General features: G+C 43.9%; 1 protein-coding gene across 1 annotated transcript in view; it reads left to right on the top strand.

Annotated features, from left to right (window-relative positions):
• Nucleotides 1-25,306, top strand: part of LOC120902088 (prolactin-releasing peptide receptor) — a 54,015-nt gene extending 28,709 nt beyond the window's left edge. The window contains exons 2-3 of the mRNA XM_040310577.1: nucleotides 1,598-3,886; nucleotides 16,088-25,306. Coding sequence (XP_040166511.1) covers nucleotides 2,118-3,845 — 1,728 coding nt within the window. The 5' untranslated portion in view covers nucleotides 1,598-2,117 and the 3' untranslated portion in view covers nucleotides 3,846-3,886; nucleotides 16,088-25,306. The remainder of the gene's footprint in view (nucleotides 1-1,597; nucleotides 3,887-16,087) is intronic.
• The last annotated feature ends 336 nt before the right edge of the window (nucleotides 25,307-25,642 follow it).

Below are 25,642 nucleotides of genomic sequence, written 5' to 3'. Positions count from 1 at the left end.
ATAATGGCGTTATCGGTACAAGGCAGATCTCAGCGTCTTTATTTGAACTAAGGCAAAAACTGATATTTGTAGAGCTAATTTGGCTCATAACGTCTTTGATAACACACCATATCACCGATATTGTGATCTATACCACCATTGTACATGGTCTGTTCTGGGAAAAGTACTTAACAACATCAAAATTAACTATCCACTCCGTAAGATCGATGCTTCAAACTTCAATCCAAATAAAGAAAAATGATTTTAAGAATCATGCATTCTACATATGGGTTTGCGTCCTCTTGCATTGAGCGGAACAACGAACTTGAACCTTCAAAATGAATTTTTCATTCGGGGCTCCATTTCAACGTCTTGTTCAAGAAAACAGCACTTCGTAAGCACTTACCTGCGCCCAGTAAGAGCTGAACCGATAGTTCAATGTTACTGATGATGGCAAGTAAACTCAATTACTGTGTAACGAATTCGTTAGGCATCAAACTCGATACCTGACCCAGCACGGTAGTCGCAAATCGTAAAACCAAACGGTAAACCAGAAATGTTTCGAAACACGAAATGTAATATGTGGCAGGGACGGGTGAATGTAATCAATCGGATTAGTGATGCGGAATGGGAGGGGATAAAGCATGAAACGAATGTTGCATACACGTGACGATCCTTTTGAAGAACGATCCGCAGCGCACACAATATTGCAAATGACTCTAAACCCTGTCGACATGGGCCAATGATGAATGTGTCATCGGAAAACGTATCTTGCGGAGGATGGAAAATAAAAGGATCATTAGCAATAGCCTGCACTAATTAACAACGAGCCACCATGGACTAAGCTCGAATGGGTGGTGATACGACCATAGCCTTTGATGGTTTACTTTAGACCATTCAAATGCTCGTCGTTAGAAAATCGAAAAATTGGATTTTTTACTGCTTATATTCAACACATTTTATATTTTCATAACATGTTGCTGGAATGATTTTTACTATCTACAGCCCTGTATCAAAACTGTATGAAGATAGTCACGCTATTATCCTACGACCATAACACTAAATTATCCACATGGCACAATAAACACTTCGACAACTTAGTGTCAATAGTTTTCGATTACATCACACCAGTTTATAGGTTTACGCTGTCAGTCTGTGCGTCCCTAGATATACAGCGGCTTGTGCTGTTCCGACTGCCGACACTACCAACGCCACCCACACGGCGTGATTGACAGTTTAGATATTATCGTAGATTAAGTAACACCACTGTCATGTTGTACGACATCGTGTCGCCAGCAGGCTCACGCATACCGACTAAAGTGCTGCTAATCAATTCGGCATCAAAATTCAATAATCCGCTCCCGTATCGGTGGCATCCAACACAAACCCGCTGCCGTTTCGTAATGGCACCAGCGGCACGGAACCCTTTGCCGTTCGGAACATACCGCATCCTTGCCGAGTGTGTACCGATCTAGGGAAATGTGATTTGTCGCCACGCCGTCCGGGCGATGTTAGATTTCTAAGCGTCTGCTTTCTGCATAAATCGAAATATTAATGCAAACTCTGCCTTTTTTCAACTTGTTTTTTTTTTTTCTTTTTCCCGCTTTCCTTCAATCAGGAGCACCCCGAGCACATCAATGGCAGCGAAAAACGCAACGATCGACGATTCGACGAAAATCGAACGTAGAAGAGAGCGATAAAACTACGCAAGTGTGCATTTGAAGGATTGGCATCAACGCCACAGGCACGGGCATTGGACAAAGCGCAAAAAAACACTCCCACTCGCCGAAGCCGGCCCTCGTTTTCGGATGCCGTAACATCCCGTGGACATTCGTCATCGTGGGTAATCGTTCCGGGATTACAGCGCGCTGGTTCGAGAGTGTGTCTTGGTAACGGAGGCAGCACGAGTGTGTGAAAGATGCTCGAAGATAAACACGCAATACCATACGTAGACCAGCTCCAGCACGTGCAGTGGGTGCACTAGGCGTGTGGGCGCGGTGGTCTGCCAGTGACACTTATCCCGGTTGGGTTGCTCGAGTCGAACAAAGACAGCTTGACAGGCGCTAGGGACGTGTGTGATCGTAAATATTTTACTATCGCGCTAGGCAGCGCGCTCTTCGCTCCAAAGACGCCCCAGAATGCTGACGCCAGTGTCCGGGCTGGTTAGCTTTGTGGGCGCTGTGACGGTGGCTACTGCCACGTCGACGTCCCCAGCCGCGATGGCGTCGCTGGTGCTGGATCATACCGAGCTTCCGCTGGCGGGAACAATCCCGCCCGCCGCGCTAATGCCGGCCCGAGTACTTTTGCCATCGAACGCAACGAATCTCACCCTGACGCTCGAGGAGCTGCTACGTCCGAACAGCTCCACCGTGGCACCGCCGAACGGAGACAACGATATTATCTTCTCGAACAAACTCGTCCAGATCGTGTTCTGTGTGCTGTACTCTAGTATCTTCGTGCTGGGCGTGTTTGGCAACGTGCTCGTGTGCTACGTCGTGTTCCGCAACAAAGCCATGCAGACGGTAACGAACCTGTTCATCACGAATCTGGCCCTCTCCGACATACTGCTGTGCGTGCTGGCCGTGCCGTTCACGCCGTCCTACACGTTCATGCGGCGCTGGGTGTTCGGGAAGCTGCTGTGCCACACGGTACCGTTGGCGCAGGGCTGCAGTGTGTACATATCGACACTAACGCTGACTTCGATCGCGATCGATCGCTTCTTCGTGATAATCTATCCATTCCATCCGCGCATGAAGCTATCCACCTGCATCACCATCATCGTGCTGATATGGTCCTTTGCGATAATGGTGACCATGCCGTACGGGCTGTACATGAAGTTGCACGGCGTCGCCTTGAATGGGACGGACAATGCTACGGGGCCGCTTTCCAGTGCTATGTACTGTGAGGAGCTCTGGCCATCGGAGGAAATGCGCAAAACATTCTCCATCGTCACATCGATACTCCAGTTTGTGCTGCCGTTTATAATCATGGCGTTCTGTTATATCTGCGTGTCCATACGCCTAAACGATCGTGCTCGCACCAAACCGGGCAGCAAGACGTCGCGCCGAGAAGAGGCGGATCGAGATCGCAAGAAGCGCACCAACCGCATGTTGATCTCGATGGTGGCCATCTTTGGTATTTCCTGGCTGCCGCTGAACGTCGTCAACATGTGCAACGACTTCAATTCGGACATCAACAGCTGGCGGTTCTACAATCTGATTTTCTTCATCGCTCACCTGACAGCCATGTCGTCCACGTGCTACAATCCGTTCCTGTACGCCTGGCTTAATGACAACTTCCGCAAGGAGTTCAAGCAGGTGCTGCCCTGCTTTGATCCGTCCCGTGGTAGAGCGGGAACTGTTGGCGGCAACCGGGGGGCCGGTGGCGGTTGGCGCTCGGAACGAACCTGCAACGGTAACAATGACACCGTGCAGGAAACGCTCATACCGAGCTCTCAAGTTCTGCCCAGCAGTCGCAGCTCGCAACCACACCAGCAACCGCAACAGTTGAGCTCATCGTCAAGCCAGGGACAAGGGAACCAGCCGACGGTTGATTCGATCCTGCTCTCGGAGGTTGTGCCGCCGCTCTCACTTCCACCGCCCCTCACCGGGGCCATGCTGCCGAGTGTGCAGAGTGCGGAAACAGTCATTCTTCCATCGGGCGTACTGGAAACTCCGTTCGACGTACAACTTATCCCGAGCGTAGGTGCGCCAATCAGCAATGGAACGTCCGATGCGACGAACCTTACCCCGTCCGCGGGTGTCCGAAATGGGTTGAACCATGCGTGCACGAACCCCAAACTTTCGTCACTTATTCTCATAAATGATGGTACTACGGCTGACTCGAAAGTGCCCGCCATTCTATAATCATCTGAGCTTGTGAAGGACATTCAACCGCCACATAATAGGTAAGCTAAACATAGTTGGGTAGCACCGAAATCTAGATCGCGCAGAATACTATTCACAGTGTCCTAAACTATTCTACTAAAGCTTAAAGCAGACTTCATACAATAACTTTTTCAAATAATCAAACCACACTCAAGGCATATTCCTCTGCCCTGACGCAACTCCATTTCACTTTGCCAGTATAATAATTAGATAATTGAAAAATTCTTCCTTCCTTTTTTCCCACTCGGACAGTTTTATGATTCGGACTTATCTCGCTTTATGGAAATTCTAGAATACAGAGCAGTGTGCTAACGCCTTAATCGTTGCACTTTCTTCCGTATATTCGTGGTGCTTCTCGGGTGATATGGAAATGTATTCAAATGCTTTTGTGCCGTCGTGGTGGTAGTTTTGCTTTTCTTGGGAAAACGTTTTGCAAATCTCTGTGCCGATTGTTGTTCGTGCTAGGACTACCCGCTGCTGCTTCTTGAGCACGCAAAGACGAAACTTACGCTCTGACCGTTTGCGTTTATCTTAAGGGGATGAGCAAATTATTTGCTTTTTGTAGCCGTGATTTGGAACACTTGGAATAAGCAGCAATAGTACTTCCGAGAATCAAGCCGGTTCCAGTTGGTGCTGTATTTTAAGGACGCATTAAAGGTCAATCCGCCAGCACGAGTGGTGAATCGCAAATTGCAAAGATCACTTCAAGAGAGCTGGAAATTTACGCCAAATAAAGCTTTTTTGCACTAACTGAATGTACTGTACTTATTTTTTTTCTTTTAATCATTACCCATGCCGAAGATGCACCATACACTACAGTAAAGATGCAACCGTTGGAGAACCCAAACCAAGCAAGAGTGCGTTAATTCCAGCGTAAATTACCGAAATGGAGATATCTCATTCAAATGTACCACGCGGGAACATTATATTTTCCACCGGTATTCGTGCCTGAGCTCAGCCATAAGTCCTGTAATTAAAGTAAATTGCTTTTCATTTACCACCATGGAATTGTTTGCGCGTGCGGTAGCATATCCGGTTTGTGTCAATGGAGGGAAGGAGGGGTGAACAATAAAAAACGGAATATTTTTTTGTCGTATCGTTGCTCGCTGGAATTTTACCACTAATGCTGCTGGCCACCGGATTACCGAGACGGAAAAACTCATAATGCACGGTATTAAAAGTTGATAAGAACCGAAATGTTTGCTCCAGGGAGGAACATTATTTTGCAATGGAGGGTTGGTTTTGTGAATCAACATTTTGGACCCGAGCAATAAAACCGGCGAGCCACATGGCTACTGCTGCTGCTACTGTTCCTTTCTTTGAGTGGACGTGAGTGAAATTGGCCGACTGACAAAATGTTTAACAATCATGCGGGACGGATAGGGGAGCGAGAAAAAAACTGTTAATCCTACGAAAAAAGCGGTCATTCGGTCACCGTTGGTTTGAAACATTCCAACGCATCTTCGTTCGTTCGTGTGGGACAGTTCACACGGGTATTGCATTAAGTTTATTGTCAATTACGGAAATAATCGAACGTATAACCGTTTCGTTCGGGTGGTAGAAGGAAAAGGACACTGTACCCCTATTTGAACCCATTGCTGAACGACAATTTTAATCGCTTTCCAAACAACCGATCCAAACCATTCGAATCGAGCCGGAATGTGGTTGTGTTGCCGTCGGATAGCAAAGGATTAGACCGATTGGTATAACCGAGCTACCGGTGGGCTAAGCTGCACGCGTAAAATAAGATTATCCGCTATTCGATTTCAATTGAAGCTGGTCGGGATTGTGAGGCGATTCATTGAACGCACGGTGTGAACATAACTTCCTGTTGAACAAACCAAATGAAAGGTGACTAAGCGTAAGGATTAGCAAAACTATGTGCTCCGTTTGTACAGGACACTAACAAAGGTAGATAAACAACCTCCAAACATGACTCATCGCTTGTCTCAGGTGGAAAGTCATTGCATACCACTGTCCAGAGCGTAGTCTAAATCAGTATTAATGGGGTACCGGTAATGGAGTCACCGTGGAACGTCCGTTTTGTGAGGAGGTGTAGATTCAACTCTGATTGTGACACCGAATACCGTTCCCCGTACACCCGAAAGAAGGCCAAGAGGTGATGAAATTTACGTTCAATAAATTAATTCATTTTCCATTGTTACCGACATTGGTTCGCACGGCAGTAGTTGGACAGGAAAATATGCCTATTGGCATCGTTGCCACGGCACGGTTTTCACTTTCTCAACGCACCACAGCAGACATTCATTCTGCATATCGCTTTTATTGTGAGCGAAAGTCCATTATATTGTGCCGAAAAACACACCATCCACCACAACGGACGATAGCTTCGAGACGAATAATGAGATGCTTCTTGGGACATCCAGAGAATTTCTGTTGGCAAAAGCATTCCAGCGAAGCAATATTCAGCAATGAGAATGAATGTCTTTTTTTTTGGCACAAAAGGCCCACGCTTTGCCTTGTTGTTTGTGTTGGCATGTTTTGGGGCAACTTTAACCGCCGCGTTGTAAGTCTTTGAGATGATTCTACAGAAAATCAATATTTACACCAAGTACTGAGAACGTGAGCGAGTTAGAGCTAGCATAGAGAAAACTTTCCAGCTGTGGTCTAAAGTTGCTCCATCTAGCTATCTACCTAACCGTTGTCATAAAATGAACCACCACCTATCTCACCATAAAAAAACACACTCACTCAGAAACCAAAAGCAAATGGCGAATCCAAACAGCCCGAAAAGTAGTCCTATTTTTCATCTCGAACGTACCAGCCTCGTATGGATAGAACCAATAAAAAAAGGCTCCTGTGGGATATTTTATTACTGTTATCACCGGCGAGCTGGGTGCTATTTATTTATAAAAACACATAACCTTCATCATCCGTATTCATGTACCATGTTTTTGTTTTTTTGGGGGTACCTCTAATGGTAGGTGCGTAAACTCTTTCGCCCAAGTTAAAGTTCATTCAATAATCGTTCAATAAATGGGCGTTGATCGTAAGCCCGAGGAGAAAAACGACGCGCACACCAGCATTATGAACGTAAAGCAATTTTTGAATCGTGCATTGTACCCCTATTCGGTTGCATGCCAATATCCCGTTCCCGTTGGAACCTTCCATTGAGTCAATGACTTGTGGAATAGCTCACGAAAGATTTATATTTCTCCGCCCGGAAAAGTGCTACCATAAATACCGTTTACTGTCAATTTATACGATTTCATTCGGCTGAGTATAATTCCTGTTCCTGACGCCAGAGCAACTTGGCCACTATTGAGAAACCATCGTTGCTGTGCGCCGAACCATAGAACGATCATAAATGCACCACAGCGGGGACAAAATATTGAAGTTGCCCGCAAAGGTCTGCAATGGGTAATAAATGAGAACGATTTAGAAATAATATCCAGCTTTCCGTGTGACCTCGCTGAAAGGGTGAAAAATTCAAACGGAACTAGTTTTTTTCTTCCCTCTAGACAGGTAGACGGTTTCTTTTTCCTTTTTTAAATGGGATTTAGTTTTATTCGATTGCATTTACACATTTTGTAGAATAGGTTGATCATTGTGTGGAAACTAAATCTAGATATATTGTAGCCACCATTCCATTCCCATCCAAAGGGCGGATCCAATTTCCTCGTCCCGGGAACTGCTGGAATTGCATTGCTATGGAATGTTTTGATGTGCGTTCACTGCTTGTTTCCGGGATACTTTCGCAGATCTTATCCACCATCTTAACGAAAGGACAATGCAACAGGCAATCTCGGGTGGCTCCTGAGTTGCTCTTATGACAGTTTCCTGTGTCTGTAGTGCCGGTCCTGAGAGCATATTGTGAGGAATTGAACGAATGTTCAATCCTTCTGTAGAATGTTCAATTGCACTGCTCGGGGTAAAACGTAGTGCTCGTAAAACGGTTCAAGTAGCACTGCTTTCGGCAGACTCCCTCCCTAAACAGACCCACTTCCATCCAAGAAACAGTGCACCATTTTCACAAAATCTGTTTCCCATCGTAACGCCTTCGGGGATCGTTTACTCGCTCCTTCGAAAAAGCTATTGACATTGGCAGGGCGTTATCTCGGTTTTCGGGTGTAGCTATCGAAGACAACTCCCCTCTCGCTTATTTGTAACATTTCCGCCCCAGTTCATTGTCGTTCCACCACGGTCCCTTGATAGAAATGGAGAACAATGTCAAACTTTACACCGAAGTTGTGCCGGTTGACTATTTGACTTTTCGCCACTCGCACGAACCGTCGAACGAGCGGGCGTCTATGCATTTTGGCAATGTATTCTCGGCAGGTTCGATTTCGTATTCCTGCTGAGACGCGTACCGTATGGGTTGCATTCAATTTAAACTTCATTGCACCTCGATGCCACTTGGGCTTGGAATCTGTCGTTGGATCATAAGCGAAACGAGCGCTTTCGTTTCAAAGAACCAGTAAACCGTATTGATGCTATCACTTAAAGACGAACTGGATATCGTCTTCTAACAGAGCACAGAAAAGTACATCCATTACACTAGCGTATTCGGTTGGCTGAAACATAATCCACCCCAGCGAGAGAGCTTCCTAACCATAACCCATTAGCAAGTCAATTGATTAGAATCGTGCTGCTTTACTGACAGCGATAATAATGATAATAACGTTGGTGGTTTAGGCATCCAGGGCGTTTGCCGGAATGGGTTGCCAGGAAACAACGAGCGTCTCATTAAGCAGATGCCATTAATCTTATCCTCGCGATACCTTGCGAAGAACGCGAGCTGACCCCAATCACGCCTACCACGCAACAATAGCACGATGATCAAAGCAATTAGAACATTCAGAACATTCAGCTCACAGACTATATGAGGATTTCTGTAGTTGACCGGATATCAAGATGAATTTCTACACAATCAAAATCAATGTGCCTAGGAGAGTATAAAATTAATATGATAAAGCAACTCAGCGATTTGAATTTGCTTCAAAGGAAAGCTATAAATACCACTATCTATAAATGTAAGATATTGCTTGTGCAGATATTACGTTTGCAATACAAGATGCATATATGCGTATGGTCATTTATAACCGATGATCATGAAATTGAATACCAAGCACAGTGACTATTATGGAATATTAGTAAATCAATACCTGATGCAGTAGAGTTCAGTTCACTATGAACCTCACAACTCTTTCTTATCTTTGATGTGTGTAGAACGTAAAAGTTTAAGAATTTTTTTGAACATAGTTTCTATTCTGGGATGGTTTAATCCTGTTTTCTCGTGAAAATTTCAGAATTATATACTCTCTCACATGTGGGTTTTAATCCTGTTTTCTCATGAAATTTTCAGAATTATAAACCCTCTCACATTCAACAAGAAACCCAAGTTGAAAGCTACCGAAAATATAGTCATGCCGCTTAACAGAAGACTATTTCCGTACAGCTGTTTCCTGCTACAGTGGAACGTGATCTCATAATCGTTGTAGCGCAACTAGTGGCCATAATTACTATGCCGGCAACTTCATCTACACCATCATGCACCTCGAACAGCAGCCAGATTGCATTTACGCACCGAAAAGGTCAGAGAAGCTTTGTGCACAGAAGAATGATTTCTGCTGCACCGTGCGCTACGCTGGCGTTCGGACGATTTTATCTCCAGACCACCCCTGAGAGTGCTTTCATGGTCGAGCGAATTTGCAAGCAACAAACGGGGTTTAATTTTCGATGAACAAAGTTCAGCGTGTCGAGCAGCATGACGCTACGACTGCATTCCGCGTTGCATATTTCAGGAGCTGGAAGTGAGACTCCAAATCAAGGCTGCCCATTAAGCTGGTGCAAGTGTGTAGAGAACCGCCACGAAGAGCTTTCTGACACCTGCCATGTGAGCAAGAAAGAGCATCCATCTTGCTTCTTGATTGTGGAAAGTGGCCACGAGGGATGCGATTAAGTCATTAGTCGCCATAGCCGAAAGCTGGCAACCTGGAATACGGTTTACGTACGTCCAGACGACGTACTCTTCCGACATGCCTGACAACTTTAACACAATCTGAAACAGGCACAGTGTAATGCAGTGTGAGTGCCTTTCCAAAGAAACGTCCCCAAAAGTCGTAAAAAAGCAACATATTTCGTACATTCTGTTTTGCAGAGTACATGGCAACCAAAAAAGGGCTAACCTAAACTTCCAATCGTTGCGCCTCGCTCTGTATCGCTTGCATGGGTAGTCGTGTGGGTGTTGGAGATTGAGTGGTGAATTGTCGGTCGGAGTTGTCGCCTTTAAGCTCTGGTCAGATTATCTGCAGCCGAACCCGTTTTGGACATGCCAGCGGATGGTTGTTTTCTTCGTCGAGCGTGAAAAGTCCTGTCGTTGTGGCAAAAGCGACCCGGCTTCCCAATTTGCATTCATGGTTGGGTGGTCCTTGCAAAAAGGTTACATTGAAAGCGGTGGGACAGACTTTTTGCAGCTCTTTCATCAAATCTCACTTTATGCTGATGAGTTTCCGACACAGTTTCATGGGAGAAGCAATGTTTTTATTCTCTCTCCCTCTTATTCTCTTTACAATCTTATCATCGCTTTCCATTATTGGCTGAACGGTAGCAGTTGCTGCGCAACCGGTTGCCATGGACATTCCAGGGTTATCTGGCAACGAACATTCGAAAGCAAGTAAACACCGACGGAAAAATAACGCCAAGATGACGTTGCCTTTCCACCGAACTGAGCTTACGATGATTGGTTTGATATATCGCCTCATACCTTAAAGCTGAAAATGTGGCTGAACAACAAATTCTCAGATCTGTTAATAGCTTTTTCAATGCTTCTTTTTTTCTCTACTGATTGGCAGTAAGCATTTGTTTGTTTGTGATTCATATGTCCTTACTTTGGATCTTTGGAAATAATGGATGCTTCCGTAATGCTGTCTCGCACCGATTGCACCGGTTTCCAACCAATTCCGTATTTGCACCTGCAATTCATTGGAGCTGATTAAAGCTCTTTTCTGGAAACGCCGAATGTTAACTCCAGGTGGAGATTTAAAAAAAGAACAGAAAATGTGGCTGTGATAATCACGGGGACCGGTCAAAGCCCAAGTGATGAAATTTTCCAGCGAAAGCTTCAGCGGGAGTAGCTTTTCATCGAACGTATCGATTACATCATCAGAAATCTGCTAGTTCTGAGGCAGTCAGTGCTATAAAACCCGGTGCAGCAGGGCAGCGCCGCTAAAGCGTGGGATGGCGTAGCGAACGAACAGTCGCGAGAAAAGAAAATCCAATCCTAACGAGCACCTTCGTACTTGAACGCGATACGGCTCGCTGATGGTGAAACTGATCCACTCTCCCAGTACCAGCTCGAGTAGCATGCGACCATGCCCATCTTCTCACTCTCAGCACCGAAACGGCGGTACTTCATTCCACTCTATTATGGACTGCGAGGACTACCGATCATCGCAGACACATCGTTATAGAGATTTTCAACCAATTTAAAATTAATTCACTCGACCGTAAAAGTTTTCCTCCACGAAACTTGATTATATTGCCCGCCTGCCACTTCCTGTCGCTTCAGCCCGCTGCAGCCCGTCGTTCCATCGGACAAAGTAACCTTTCCCCGCTTCGTGCAACCATGCATTCTTTGCTTATGTGGCTGTAAGTGTGTGTGTGTATGTGTATGGGTGGAATTTGTAAGTCTCAATCGGGGGCACGCTCGGCAGTGACACACTCGTGGCCTAGTCGTGCATTAATTATCCTTTGTGCTCTGCTTTTCCGACTAGTCCTGCCATATGCCGCACCCGCTGCACCACCGTGACCGCGCGCAGATTGTTTAAATGGATGAAATTATTTTCATCTATTACTAACCAAGTTGTAAAGCCATCCATGTTCATCTACATGAAGCCGCCGCACATAAATTTAAAGAGGCACCGATGAAATGCTTTAAAATTCGATCCATTTTGTTGGTGTTGATTGTAATTATGATGGTTTGAGCTTTCAGCATACCAAATCGGCGCCAGATCACTCACTCTGAGCGATGAGTTTTATTAATTTTGACTCCTCGATTATTGTTGTGTTGATGTTTGACATGAAAGTTGAATCGTGTATCAGGGATCATGATTAGTACATGCAGTACCTATATTGTCTGCTCACCATGTAGTCCACTCTATTGTATGCAAAATGACACAACCGCATAATCAATTAAAGTGTATACACAGTAGCTGCATAATTATGAGCACACTTGCCAAAGCTGTTAGGTGAACAAGCCCCCTTCACCGTGAAGGGTGAGAGGTCATTAATGCAGATACATTATTTTATCTAATTACTAACCCAATGTAAATGCTAACCATACAGCATAGACGATGGTAATTGAATCAATGGAAAATTGTGTGATCTTTCACTCAACAGCTTAACAGCATTCATGTATGATGTTTACTTTAGAAATTAATAGTATCACAAAAAATGGCTCCAACAACTGTTCCAGTTGTAATAGCCCTGAGTTGGCAACGCTGATTGCTATTTTGTCCGTCGGCCACTCAAAATTGCCGTCACTTTCGAGCACGCTGCAGATGAAGTGTCTTTGCCATACCACCGCAAACCGCGCACATAATGCATACTAACGGTACGGCAATAATTAGGAAGGAATTGAGCAACTACCGAGTATTACCGTTTGCCAGTGCGCAGAAGAAGTGCGCGAACCGTCACAGTCATTCTACGCGGAATAAAGAGATGGAACCACAAAAGATGCAACCTTCGTTCCGTTGCGCTCTGTTCCGAAAGAAATGAAGTCTTTTCAGCGAACTGCAAGAAACAAATTGCAGCTCTCCAAAAGCAACGGCCTCGTTACGTAATTTGTCGCCATTCCATCAGCACCGTGGTCGGCGTTGTCGTCATCCTCATCGTTTTTGCTTGTCCCAGTCACAGCGGGATGCATTTGTTTGCATAGAGCGCAGCGCTTCAACCGCGCTGCAACCGTGACGAAGAGTTAATTTTGAAGCAAAGGCACATGCCGGACGTGAATGCTGTCGTGCTCTTGGCTCTATAGTCTGCTCTTCGCCTCTTACATTACCACTCGCAGCACTTCCGGGAGTCGGGAACACAATGCACAAACCTTCCCCTCCCTCGAGAGTTCCTAACGGCGAACGACGAGCGAATAACCCATTCCCGTAATGGGGAACCCTCAAACCTGGGTAGTCTAATGTCTGCATTCAAGACTGCTTGGTTGGGTGTTTTCGTTGGTTAGAAAATGGAATTTACACTGTGGTAAATTGTATTAGAGTAACACTCATTTACATGGACCCATGGTTCTGTTGATGCTTCCTTCAAAGCACGGCATATGGCTGGTGAAGTTTTACATGTAGCTCGCAAAACATCACCCGAACACTTTATCCGGACCTGTTGAAGTTGACGGATCCTAGGATATTAGTTTGTTTCCGAAATTGGTTTACTATTAGCAGCTACGTCAAATACTCATTATGCATCCAACCGGGCAATGCAGCAGCCACACTTTTTGAGCTTTTCATTTTGAACGACCTGCTACTGTTGCGTTCTTTTGTATCAAAAATTATAGAAAAAGCTCATGGCTTGAAACAATAATATAATTTAAAAGGGCAAATAATCATGGCTCCAAGGCTACAGCGACGTCAGTCTTAAAATTTGACAACGAAAAGACACTCTTCACTGTTATTCAAACTTCTCATTCACCTGTCACCTGACCTACTTCTGCTAATCTCATTAATATTCGTAATGAAGTCTCTTCAACATTAATTTTGTGGCGGAAATGCGAATGAAATAATCAATCCGTCCATCTATTATGCTTTTTTTTAGCAGATTGTAGAAACGTCCCACCGGAAGCGGGTCGGTTTCGATCGATCTGCCAGCTGTCATAGCGTTCAGCACAGTAAGCGTGCAATATAGTGGAGTTCCTTCGCTTTCTCATTCCAATCCATTCAATTTGGCCGTCCGACTCAAAATGGACAGCGAATATCACGTACAATTTTTGGCTCCCGCTCGGTGCTGCTCGGGTTTGGATGTCCGAGAAGCTGGTCGTCCAGCTGGAAAGCATCGCAGAAACGTGAGCATCAAACGAACGGAAATGCTCGATGGATGGTTTGCCATTTCGGCAGTTCATGAATATAAAATACTGTTTTGCAGCAAACGCTTTTAGACTGACTGCTACACCAGGGGAGGAGAAGAGTTGTTTTACTCTTCTCTTTTTGTACCAAAAGATGTATTCCCCGTTACATCCGCTTGGCAAATGGAAATTCATGGTATCTAGCAGATGGTCGAGGTAAAAGCGATAATAACGTTTGACAACAATGTTCTCTCTCGACACGTTGTCAACCACCATCCCTTTGCATTTCCCTTCAACAAGCATCATGGTTCATGGCATATCACACAAATGTAATTACATTTAAATAGAGTTTGCTATTGTTTGTGTATCTTAAAGATGAACACACACCATGCCACGATTAAAGTGAAGCTGCAGAAGTGAACCCACAAACTTCGAATGCAAACTAACTAACTCGCCTCCCCAAGATCGTCTCATTCTAGTAAAATATGTTCGCTACTCAGTTTGGCAAAAGAAAAGTACACAAAAAGGGTAATCGACAATGAAAATGCTTCGGTAGATTTGCGCTGGATAGCCTGCGAGACCGATCGGAGGACGTTGCTCATCACATATTCAACGAGCTTGAAGCATTAATTATTAATGCATGCGCGACGTTGACGTCGTCCTTTCGGTTCGACGGTTGATGCAAATGATGATCTTCCCCGACCAGGCTCGGTTCGCTCCTTTTTTGGGGCCTTCAGTGCGCATCAGCTTACATTGCATTAAAGCTTGCAGTCGTTTTACGGTGAACGATACGCAACTATGGAACCCTCACTGTGGTTATCCGTGACGTCTCCAAAATGACACAATCAAGGAGATGGTATTTCAGTTTGGTCAGGGCGCGTACCGTGGAAGTATCATGCAAATGTGAACAATGTAATTTGCATCGCACAACTACGTGACCTGTCGGGAAGCTCATTTGTAGACAGCTTGAAACGGTTGTACAGTTATTTTAGTATCAGAATCAATGGTGAGAAATGGGTGCCGGCACTATGAAGAATATGGTGGGCTGAATAATTTCCATTCGAAATACGAGTAGATTATAATACAATTTCATTGATGTCGGATCGGATACGACAAAAATACCGCAGGAACAAAAATCAATGCGAATTAGTTTCAGTTTGTTCTATTCAGTTATCGCAACAGGTTTCAATGAAAAATATTGAAACATGTTTAGAATGAGCAACTTTTTCTAAAATCAATTATCAACATCAAACCGCTACCGTGACGATGTTTTAAACTGTTTATCTACCAGAAGCCGTAAAAGAACTTGAGCTGTGTGTTTAACGCACAACTTTTCTCTACAAATAGCGAGCTTTTTTAGAAACACGGAAAACTTTCACATGAAAACTTACTCCAAACACTCATCCAACGCTCTGTTACTGTTTACTCAAAATCTTCGAAAGCTTTCCTTCACCGTTCTGACAAGTGTCTGATAATTTTAGCAAACTTTCTACACTAATAAGTCCTCGCACGCATTGCTGGACGATGGGAGTCGTAATCAATTTTGCCAAACCACCGCAAAACCCATAAGCAGGGTGGAAAAGTGGATAAAAGTTCGTCCGTGGGTTGCCTCGGTGATGGATATTGCCTCAATAACGTGGTTACTTTGTTGTGAACAACTTGCGAAGGTGCACTTTTGAGCATCTTTTGACTTTTCTCGAAGAGCCACGGAGGCTTGCAAGGGTATGCTTGTCGTAGCGGCTGATTGGCTACCTATTTCACACGTTAGCACGGTGCTGCAGGTGGGTTGGCATCGCATGTCACAAGTAATCATAACATACCCGTTCGGGAAACACGAAACTCAACCTAACGATGGCCTTTTACAAGGGTGGTAAAGTTTACTGCTGAAAAGTTATTCCTACATAAGTTCTTATTGGAAATTTAGCTGAGCGGTTTTGGATGGTGAAGAAATGTTAGCTGATTGTCAAGGAAATATCGTTTCCGTTGAACTTTACCGTCATCTTCAAATATTATAGAAATCATCTACAAAGTAGAAATATTCTCCTCCTCACACTTACAACCTTCTAGTAGCGCAAAGACTATTCGTACATATTTTGATTCCCATGCCCCATTAATCCACTGAATCGAATTGTCTCCCAATACTGATTGTAACGTTGCTTGATGCTCATCACTTGTGTTTTTGGTTTCATTTCAGACCCGCTGGCAAAATCAATCCTACAGAAAATTAAATTCTGTCATCTCACTTCCCAAGGCCAGCAGAGCAACAGTGATGTACCCCAGGATGATACGATAAGTCTGAATGAGTTGACAAATTTATGGAACATCACAGACAGTCATGAGACCATCGGCCCCAGCATTCAGCGCAACTGGGTACCACGACGTGCGTTCCGACCGTGTCCTTCCCCACTGCACCCGCGAGGTGTGAAACGAAATGGAATTTTAGCGGTTTCATCGAAAATAAAAGAAAAAAGACACAAACTCACACATACGCTCTAACACACGCATAGGGTGGATTAAATGATGTGACATAAACGAGACGACATGTGCGCACTGGTTGTGCCAAAGGGCATGTTGTGACGTGGCCTGTAACCGTTCGACTAAGAACGAACCATGAGACGAGGGGCGATGAAGCTGTGTGGAAAACTGTTTCCACTTCCCTTGGTTCCGGGAGGCGTCGCGATGAAAGTGTCTCGTTACCAGGATATGGCCAGGAGACGCAAAGTTTTGCAGAAGCTATGCTTAACGAGATTGCCAAGGTGCAACGGACGCCATCGCTTGCCATAGTGCACGTGACTGCATCGCACGTTCTTGCGTTGTTTTTTTTTTTAATTTCTCTTCCACCTAGCCCGCAAACGACCGAACGAAACGAACAAACCAACAAACGAAGTAAACAACCGAGCAACGAGTCGTCAAAATGATCGACTTTACCGACATGAAGATGCAAAAAGTCAAAGGTGATAGAAAACTTTATTTGATCGTTTTAGCGAGACACCTCTTTGGCCGGGAGCTGTTTGAGAGTAGAGCACGAGGGTTTAAAACTAGTGCAGTAAACATCGACATCATTCGTTCTGAGTGCGATGGTACGGGGGTCGGTGCAGTAGTAGTGTAAAAAGCAAACAAACAAACAAACTTGATAAACCAAGCCACAAGGAAGCCGGATAATCAGTTTCTAGACCGGTACCATTCTGCAACACGATATAATAATAGTGAAATTATTAAATCTAAAGCCACAGCGCCAGACAGCCCGACACCTACAGTGTACAGGGTACGTAACGTAGGGCAGTAACGGTGGCCACAATTCACCCGAGAAGATGTAATGTTTTCGTGCTGAAGATGCCAGACGAGATGCTGGCAGTACTGGCGTGTTGTATAAAAACAAAATCATTGTATATGGATGCTAGAAAGTAAGAAGAAGTGGTCGCGACAGATAGCGATTTTCTTATACGCTTTTTCGGTGCTTCCGTTGTTCGATGTTTGTATCAGCACATTTTCAATTGGGAGTATTGGGAGTATGATCCCGACGTCTAGGAGTGAGGTATGTGTGAGGAAATGTGTATGAATATGGAGTGTTGTTCGGTCCAGCGGAAGGTCCCTGACCGTCGGACCCGTCAGTTATCTACGTCAGCCTTAAGAACGCAAACATTCCTTCACATGTGCAATAGACGCCATGGCGTGTCATGCTCCCGTGCTTTCGTCCAGTCCATGGTTTCGTATTTCCCTTTGGGTAACTTCTTAGAAGAAGCTTAGCTTAGGAGCTGTGTCTTCTATTTTGAGTCAACATATTTGTTAGTTAATTTTTTCGATTTTCGTTCTTATATTGCATGACCACGAGCTTTTGAGCCCGTTTGTCCTTTAATCTGCGTTAATGCCTTTTACACCCAAACGATGCTGTGTCTGAGGCGATGATCAGGGGTCAGATTCCTTATAAAGTACATTAATTTCAATCAAACATAGAAATTGACAATTCTTAGTTGCAGATTTATCCGATTTCGTTCTCAAGTTCGTTTTCCCTTATCTTTGTGGACGCTTTATTGAACTCAACAGTCTTGATTTAATTGTCCTCTCGACAGAGAAATCTCCAAGACGTTTTGGATGGTTCTAAACGTAAAAAAAAATTCTTCATAAACAATTTCACCTTTTCACCTCATTGGGGTAGACTCATAAAACTCCATTAGTGTAAAAAAAAACATCATTTGAGCATGGCATATCCAATGACAAACGTTTGATAAGCGCTTTGTCATTTGAACGACCGAGCAAAGCTTCAACGAATCTGAATGTAAATTAAATTTAACAGACCACTTGTCATCGTTTCTTGCTGCATTCTTCCTTTTCTTGCCATTTTTAGTTCGACCTGATTCAAACGTTTGAAGGATTTTCGGTCCATTCCTATATTATTATCCACTGTCAGCAGTAGCTTGGTCCGTTCTATCGGTATTCTGAATCCTCCTGGGAAATCAGGGACCGTGATCCATCATGAACCTCGTGACCAAATGACCCTAGCTCAAGCTCGCAACCGAAGTTGTCTTAGTCTTTGGAGAAGTAGTCGGAAAACGGAGCTTGCGTTTGGGTTTTGTAATCTGTTAGATTACAAACTAACCGATCAGCCACTTGCTATGCTGGAATTCAAACAAACACTCGATCAGTAAGTTTTTTTTATCTTTTTTAGACGAACTCTTGCATTCGACCGTCGTGTGAATTCGTTTTTCATTTTATTAATTTGAAACGATTTTCAATTTACTTTTGATTGAACTCTAGCCACGATTGTGCGGGAAAGCGAAAATTCCACACGATTGGTCCAGACTCCGTGTGAAACGGACCCGACCCCACACTGACCACTGAAACCCTCGCCACGGAATGGAACGAAGAGAGAGGAGAGGAAACAGCACTACGACAGCATCGATACTGTTCGCAGGCAGCACAGCTCCGACAGACATCCACATTTGACTCACTTTCCTCGAGCTGTACGTGATTGAGCCCCGAAATTCTAGGAAGTGTACGAATGTGCCCTGTTTTTCCTTTGCTTGCCTCTTATGTTACACGCGGGAGATTTTCTTTCCAGTGTTTTGTTGTTGGTTTCGTGGCTTACATTCCGTTCGGAGAAAATTTTCATCACCCACTCGGCTCGATAGGAGGGTACGGCTATCGACGAGTTTACCACAGGAAAGGCAGTTCGATACGCTTGGCGTTCGTATTATTTTGGCGTGATTGTTTGTACACTCGTGTCTGAGTGGCCTGACCGGGTTTCAATGGGCGGAAAAATAACATTTCAGATCACTTCTAACCGACCATTCTACCCGACCGGCACATTTTGGAAATAAATCGACCAGTTTACGCGTCTGGAAAAAAGGTTTATGGTCCGGGTTTTCATACTATCATTCGGCTCTGAGCTTTGTCAAAGAGAATAATGATTTAATTTGAACAAAGAGTTGTGAAAGAATTCAACGCTACAGATCAAAAGAGAAGTTTTTTGATTGGATACAAATGTCCCTGTCGGTTGTCCCAACATTGTTTCTCTACCCATTCAGCATCACGATTGTGAAGATGTTTGGTAAGTTTCTTCGGCTTACGAATGGGGAAATCGGTATAGCAAAAATAAGGAATGCCTCTTAATTCATCTCTGCTCCGACTCTAGTGGGCGGCAATCAAAGTTAATTACCGGCACATACGTGAAGTGGTTTTAGCAAACGAGTTGAGTGGAAATGTTGACAAAACACGACACGTTAGAATACGATGGATGATTTGAACAGCCGTAAACCTTTTGATATTGAGGATTTTTCTCAATTTCATTCATGTTTTTAATAGCCCAGATGAATAGTTTCAAATACTATTTCAATCTAGAAAATATTTTTAGCAAGACAAAGCTGATTGCTTACGTTAGAGAGTGATGGATATTGAATATTTTTGTGACCTTTTCTACCGTCATCCTATTGATATGGCAACAAAAGGACCTCTCATATTACATCCACCCTCAAATGGTCAACGGTCAATATACAGTGAGAGCGCCGTTCAACTTGAGCTGGTAAAATACCGTACCTAGAAAAATGGCCCAAAAGAGTAGCAAACGCCCGAAGAGACCTATAAATATCCTTATAAACCCACGCCCCGCGGGCTAGCCGAAAGCTTTTGATGTAACTTTTTCCCCACACTGACCACGCCACTGTCATGGTGACAGCGTGAAAAATGACGCCTCCTTGACCTAGCCAAGCCCCATCGCTTCGAATCAATTAATCGGCCGAAAAATTAAATCTTGCGTTCACACTCGTAAATCAGCTTACAGTACAGTAAGGCAACACAGTCAAATAGAACGTCCTCGCTGGCGGGCAAAGTCGGACGACGGACAAAATGTTAAGCCAGTTTTCCATCAGTTTTTGTTACAAACAAAAAGAAGAAAAATATCTCACTCCCGGGAATTGTAAATGGCAAGGAAACACAATCACTAACCATGATAATATCGGTTCCCTCGGGATACGGTAGCCACGAAAAAGGTTACCAGCGAACAAAACGGTACTCATCCGCGGTGAATCGTTTCACTTTGTCTTTAGTTTCCGTTTTAGCTTCCAGATGGAGGTAACGGTGCTATCGGCTGTGTTGCTTTCTCTTATTTTTTACATTATTTTTTTTTTTGTGATCGTTTTGACGAGCTTTCAAGATTTCTTTTTTATCTTTTCCGATTCAACTGACTTCACTCACTGATAATTATTTTGCTGTTTTCTCCAAAAACAAAAACCGAACGCCCCACTTGACACGTCAAACCTGCGAAATATCTTTAAACAAAGCCACAGTGGTGGTTTAAACTCACAATCAAGGGAAAACACTAAATTCACCAAGGAAACCTGCGAGCGTGGGTATAAGGAAGGAAAATTTTCTCTAGAACGCATAAAAAATGTACAACGGAAACAGAAAAGATGAAACCAAAAAGAAAACAAACGGGCAATACACTTCCAATTCTGATTCACAGTGCCTCGAGGAAAGCGTACTCAACTGTGTTGATTCTAGTGTGCTGCTAGTTGCTGCTGTCCGTCGTGCTGTTAATGTGTATCTTTCGCTGTTGTTGTTGTAGTTTGTCTCGTACTAATGTTGTTTTTTTTCTCCGCTGGCGGGAAAATAAGGAAACTAGAAGAAAACGATTGCGAAACGGTCGAGAGGAAAGCAAATGCCATTAGTCGATCCTGTGTGTGATTGTATATATGTGTGTGTGTATGGATGAGAGAGAGAGAGAGAAAGCACCAGAGGAACAAAACTCGCGAATCAAGCATCCACTGCATATTTAGCCTTTACATTTCACGCCATTTCGTGTGTTTAAGCTTCCGTGCAGTTGACTACAAGCACACAAACTGCAGGCGGAAAGAGCAACAGGAGCACTTTAGTTTTTTTTTGCCAGATGATGATATTCCTACCACTTTTTATTTATAATTGCCTCAAGTGCAAGCAGCAACTTTACTGCTTCCGGAATGTTGCGATACTAGGGACATAACTCCACAGTTTCTTTCTCCTTTGCACTGGTAGAGTTCCGTAGGTCGCTGTCGTTCGTGCTACGTTGCAGACGCAAAAGAATAAAGTCCATTATCAGCAGCAATGCAGCAGGGTGAAGTTTGTTGCGCGAGTGAGCTTTTAACATGAAACCCTGTACAACTAGCGGAGAAAAAGTGGCTGAATTTATTATCACCATCTGAGGACACGGATCGACAAGGAAAAGTTGAGCAGCACAGAGAAGACGTGTAAACGCTGTAACAGGAAACTGCCCCACTGGTTTTTTTTATATTGTCGGGTGAATCATCTCGTCCCGTGCTAGACTATCACTCGTTGTGTAGTTATTTTATTTGAATCGGGCGCCGAAGCTAACGAAGAAACGAGCTAACACACTTTGAAAAGCTGATGAGCATCATAGATAGGTTGCATAACGGTATAGTAAAATAGAGCAAACGGAAAAGAAAAATACCGATTCATGTGACCGCTACTCACCAGCAAAAAGAAACTCCAATCTAAACTGCCCGACGGAGGCCAGGAAGGAGTGATTTGTTTTACAGACGATAGTAAATTCCAGCGCCCGTTGCTTGAGACATTTACCGAAAACTGTGTTATTTAGATCTGGTCTGGCCAGCAATGTGCTCAGCATAGTACTATTCTTGGTATTTTTGCGAAAAGGTAGACCATTTTGTGTCGTTGCTTTGGTTTCGTTAGTGAGGGAAAGTGCCACCGAAGCCAAATGTTGGTAAATTTAATCAACGTGTTGTTGAGCAGCGCAGATACTGGAGCTGCATGGAAAGGCCAAAAGAAAATTGCAGTAGCATACACTTTGATGTCTATTTTTGCCGTTTCTAGGTGTTTGAAGAGGTGCCGTTTTTTATCGGCTCTATTTTTTATGCTAACGCAGCACGAAACGCTGCCTGGGCCAGATTTGATGGCTATACGCTGAACTCGGAAGCGTGCTCTACCTGCTCGGTTCGATTCAGTGGCATATTAACTTTTGTACCGCCGCAGTCACGGACAATCACGTTAGGTCAGGAGGTGGTAGAAAATGGAAGGGGATAAAAGAAAGAAATAAAGCCGTCAGTCCTTGTTGGTAGGCGTTGATCAAAGTGACAGAAATCGATACTCGATAGCTGCATGTTTCGAGCTCAGCACAGGCATGTCAAACGCATACTCGCATGTTCAGGAAAAAGTTGGAATGAAAAACATTCTTACATTGACCACGCACGTGATTTTTCGCCACTTCCTATTATTGTATGTGGATATCGTTAAAAAGCTTTTTTCACTTTTCAATGAATTTGTGTTGTATGAAAGTCAGCCATCATTCTCATACCGACAATCAAAGTTTGCGACGCACATGCGTTTGACACCCCTCGCGTGAAGGATCATTCCTGAAAGCTCGGGCACCAAAAAGGTTCCAGCATTGTGTTGTTGGATCGCAACGTACAACGTTAAGGCATGTCCTCTACATGGTGATCTCGGCAAGTCTACGGCTAAAATGAAAATCACTACAGCAGGAACAACAAAAAAAGTTAACTTTCTTCATAACTCCGGCTACTAACACGCGGTAGTGTGTGCCGAGGGTGAACTGAAACGGTACATAAAACGCACGACCTCGGCATCGGCCTTGGTTTATGACTCTTCCGTACGTGTGCACATACACACGCGCCCTCTGCAATGTTTGCAAAAAGGGACACATTTTGTGCAGGACAATGTCGAGGACGTTTGTTGTCATCGGCGTCGGCGTCGTTGTCGTCGTTATGCTCGGTGTCTGTTACGGAGGAATGGAAAATGATATACGAAAGGTGTTTTATTCATAAGCAGCTCCTTCTTGCATGGACCGTACGTACGGACGGGGAAAGGGTGAGGTGAGCGAGATTGATTTTACTCATATTTACATACGCAGCACGTTAAACGATGCGCACGATTGAAGATGCGTGGCCGTGGGAAAATTTCGAAACCCCTGCGGCATGCAAATGAAATCCCCCGCATTTACACCGGTGGGACGGGCAATAAAAATAAATAATATGCCTACTTTCAACGGGTGGTGGGTGGTGACATTTGTGACTGATTTCTGCTGTTCTAGTAACCCGGAACGCCCGTTTGTCCTCACCACCAGCGAACGAAATTGTTCGCCCGAAACGGTGCTGTTTGTGCTAACAGCAAAGCGTGAAGTGTTGCTAAACAATTCGCATGAATTTTATATGAAAACAACATCAATCCCGAGGTAGGCGTATTATTTGCCTTTTATTGCCATGGATACACGCTATACGCGGTGGATGCCACAGACGCAGCGCACCCACACGCCTGCCAAACATTTGTACATTATTATCTTACGCAGCAAATACGCCGAAGTAGTCAATTCGCGAGTGGCCAAATCGGTGGTAGGTTGGTGTGTTTTGCAGCGTCACGGAATTATTGCACTGAAGGCAAGGATTTCAACGACTCTCTGGCACAATAGCAATGGTAACGCACCGTATGGCCCCTATTACGCGTGCAAAGCAACATTTTCCACCGAAGCCAGACGCGTTCGAATGACGACACTTCCGATGCAATTATCATTATCTAAACGAGGATACAATTCCAGCAGCGTGGGATCCCACCAAATTATCCTATTCCCAGTCATTTCTGCAAACGACCCTATTCAATTGCTGTCAGCCGCAATCAGTTGTTAGTTTACACCAAATTTGATTCAAATCGATACCCTTGCGTGGGACGCGAGTGTAGCATTTGTGAGTGCGGGGCGTTTATTTAAGGTGGTGCAATATTGGGTTATTAAATTGATTTACGCAGTGGATGTTTGTCAGCAGCAACCCGGGTGTGATTCAAAAACAATTAAATGTGTATGTTGGAGATTGATTGTGTGTGGCATTTCGAGTGCAAGAGAAGAGGTTGAACATTTTTTACGGAGTCCTGCACTAGTTTATAGCAAACCTTTAGCACTTAGTCTCAAGTATAGTGTTAAAATCGCTGTAAAAATGACAAGGTATTGTGATGTAAAGAAAGATGATGAACAATGTGCTAGCAGTAATACTAGGATTGATTGCAAATAAAATTATCATCATCGCCAGCACTAGCACTAGTGGAATTTCTTTATGCAATGCTTTGGTAAAGAAACGAGCTAGTATTCTTTTTTATCAAGACTGTTCTATAATTTACATTGTTTGTTTTCTAAGCCATTTCATAGTTTTAATAAACTTGTAGCTGAGAACGTCCCAGCTACCAATACGAATACGTACTCCACAAAGCAGTAGAACCCTAAATACTATCTTGATAGAAAACTGTGTAAAGTATTTTAAAAATGCATTTTTACCAACGACACTGGTTGAAAGATATTAAGCAAATTCATAGTTCTAAACCTATTAGTGTGAAGCTGATATAGACATTTAGATGATGAGTAAACTAACAAACATACAGACACATACAAAGAAAACGAAAGCTAAAGTGAGAGCTTAGAAAGGTAAGACAGGCGGCGCTAGCGATACTTGTTGAGCTAATGAAATACAATTTTACTAGCAGAACGTGTTAGGCAATAGTTCGTTTATATGTAATAACTAATTGAAATCACATTCACTAACAATTTACAAATTAACTAACCTTCGATACGACTGAAAGTTGGACGCGGGGAAAGACACTGAAAGGACCTACTAAAAATGAGCCATTTTTTAGAGGTAAATAGCACGATGCAACATTTGACATGATACTCTCCAATGAGCTAAAGGGAAGATAGACATTTTAGGCACGAGGTTCTTCAACCGTACGATTACAGACAATTGCTTGTTTTCATTACAGAATAACAATGTGCGAACAAGTGCACCGCAGCAAAAACAAAAACAAAAACAATGTAAAACGAGCAAACATTTGTAGAAGCCTCACAAATGGTTTGCAAAGCTACACACACCAGCAAATAAAAATATAAAATAAATATAACAAAATACAAACAGAATCGTTAATGCTCTGTACATTACCCCTCGTCATCATCATGCTTCTTTTTCTTTTGGTTGGTTCGTGTTGTCTGTTCAACGAGGATTTTACATTTTACAGCAATGAGATAATCTGCTCACTTTCCCACAAACACCAGTGCCACACGTTGAGGGCACAATCCACAATCCATCCACCAGCAAGAGGGGTAAGTGCTTCACCCAAATGCACCGTGTACCGTTTTATCCCATCGTCTCCGGAGAGTTAATTGATATTAATCCACTGTTTTGCGTTGTAAACGCCTCCGGTAATGGAAACACAGCACATTAGCATAAATTATTCGATTATCACCCATGCG

The sequence above is a fragment of the Anopheles arabiensis genome, chromosome 3 (assembly GCF_016920715.1).
Source record: "Anopheles arabiensis isolate DONGOLA chromosome 3, AaraD3, whole genome shotgun sequence".
NCBI classification, from domain to species: Eukaryota; Metazoa; Arthropoda; class Insecta; order Diptera; family Culicidae; genus Anopheles; species Anopheles arabiensis.
This window is presented reverse-complemented; position numbering and strand designations above follow the sequence as displayed.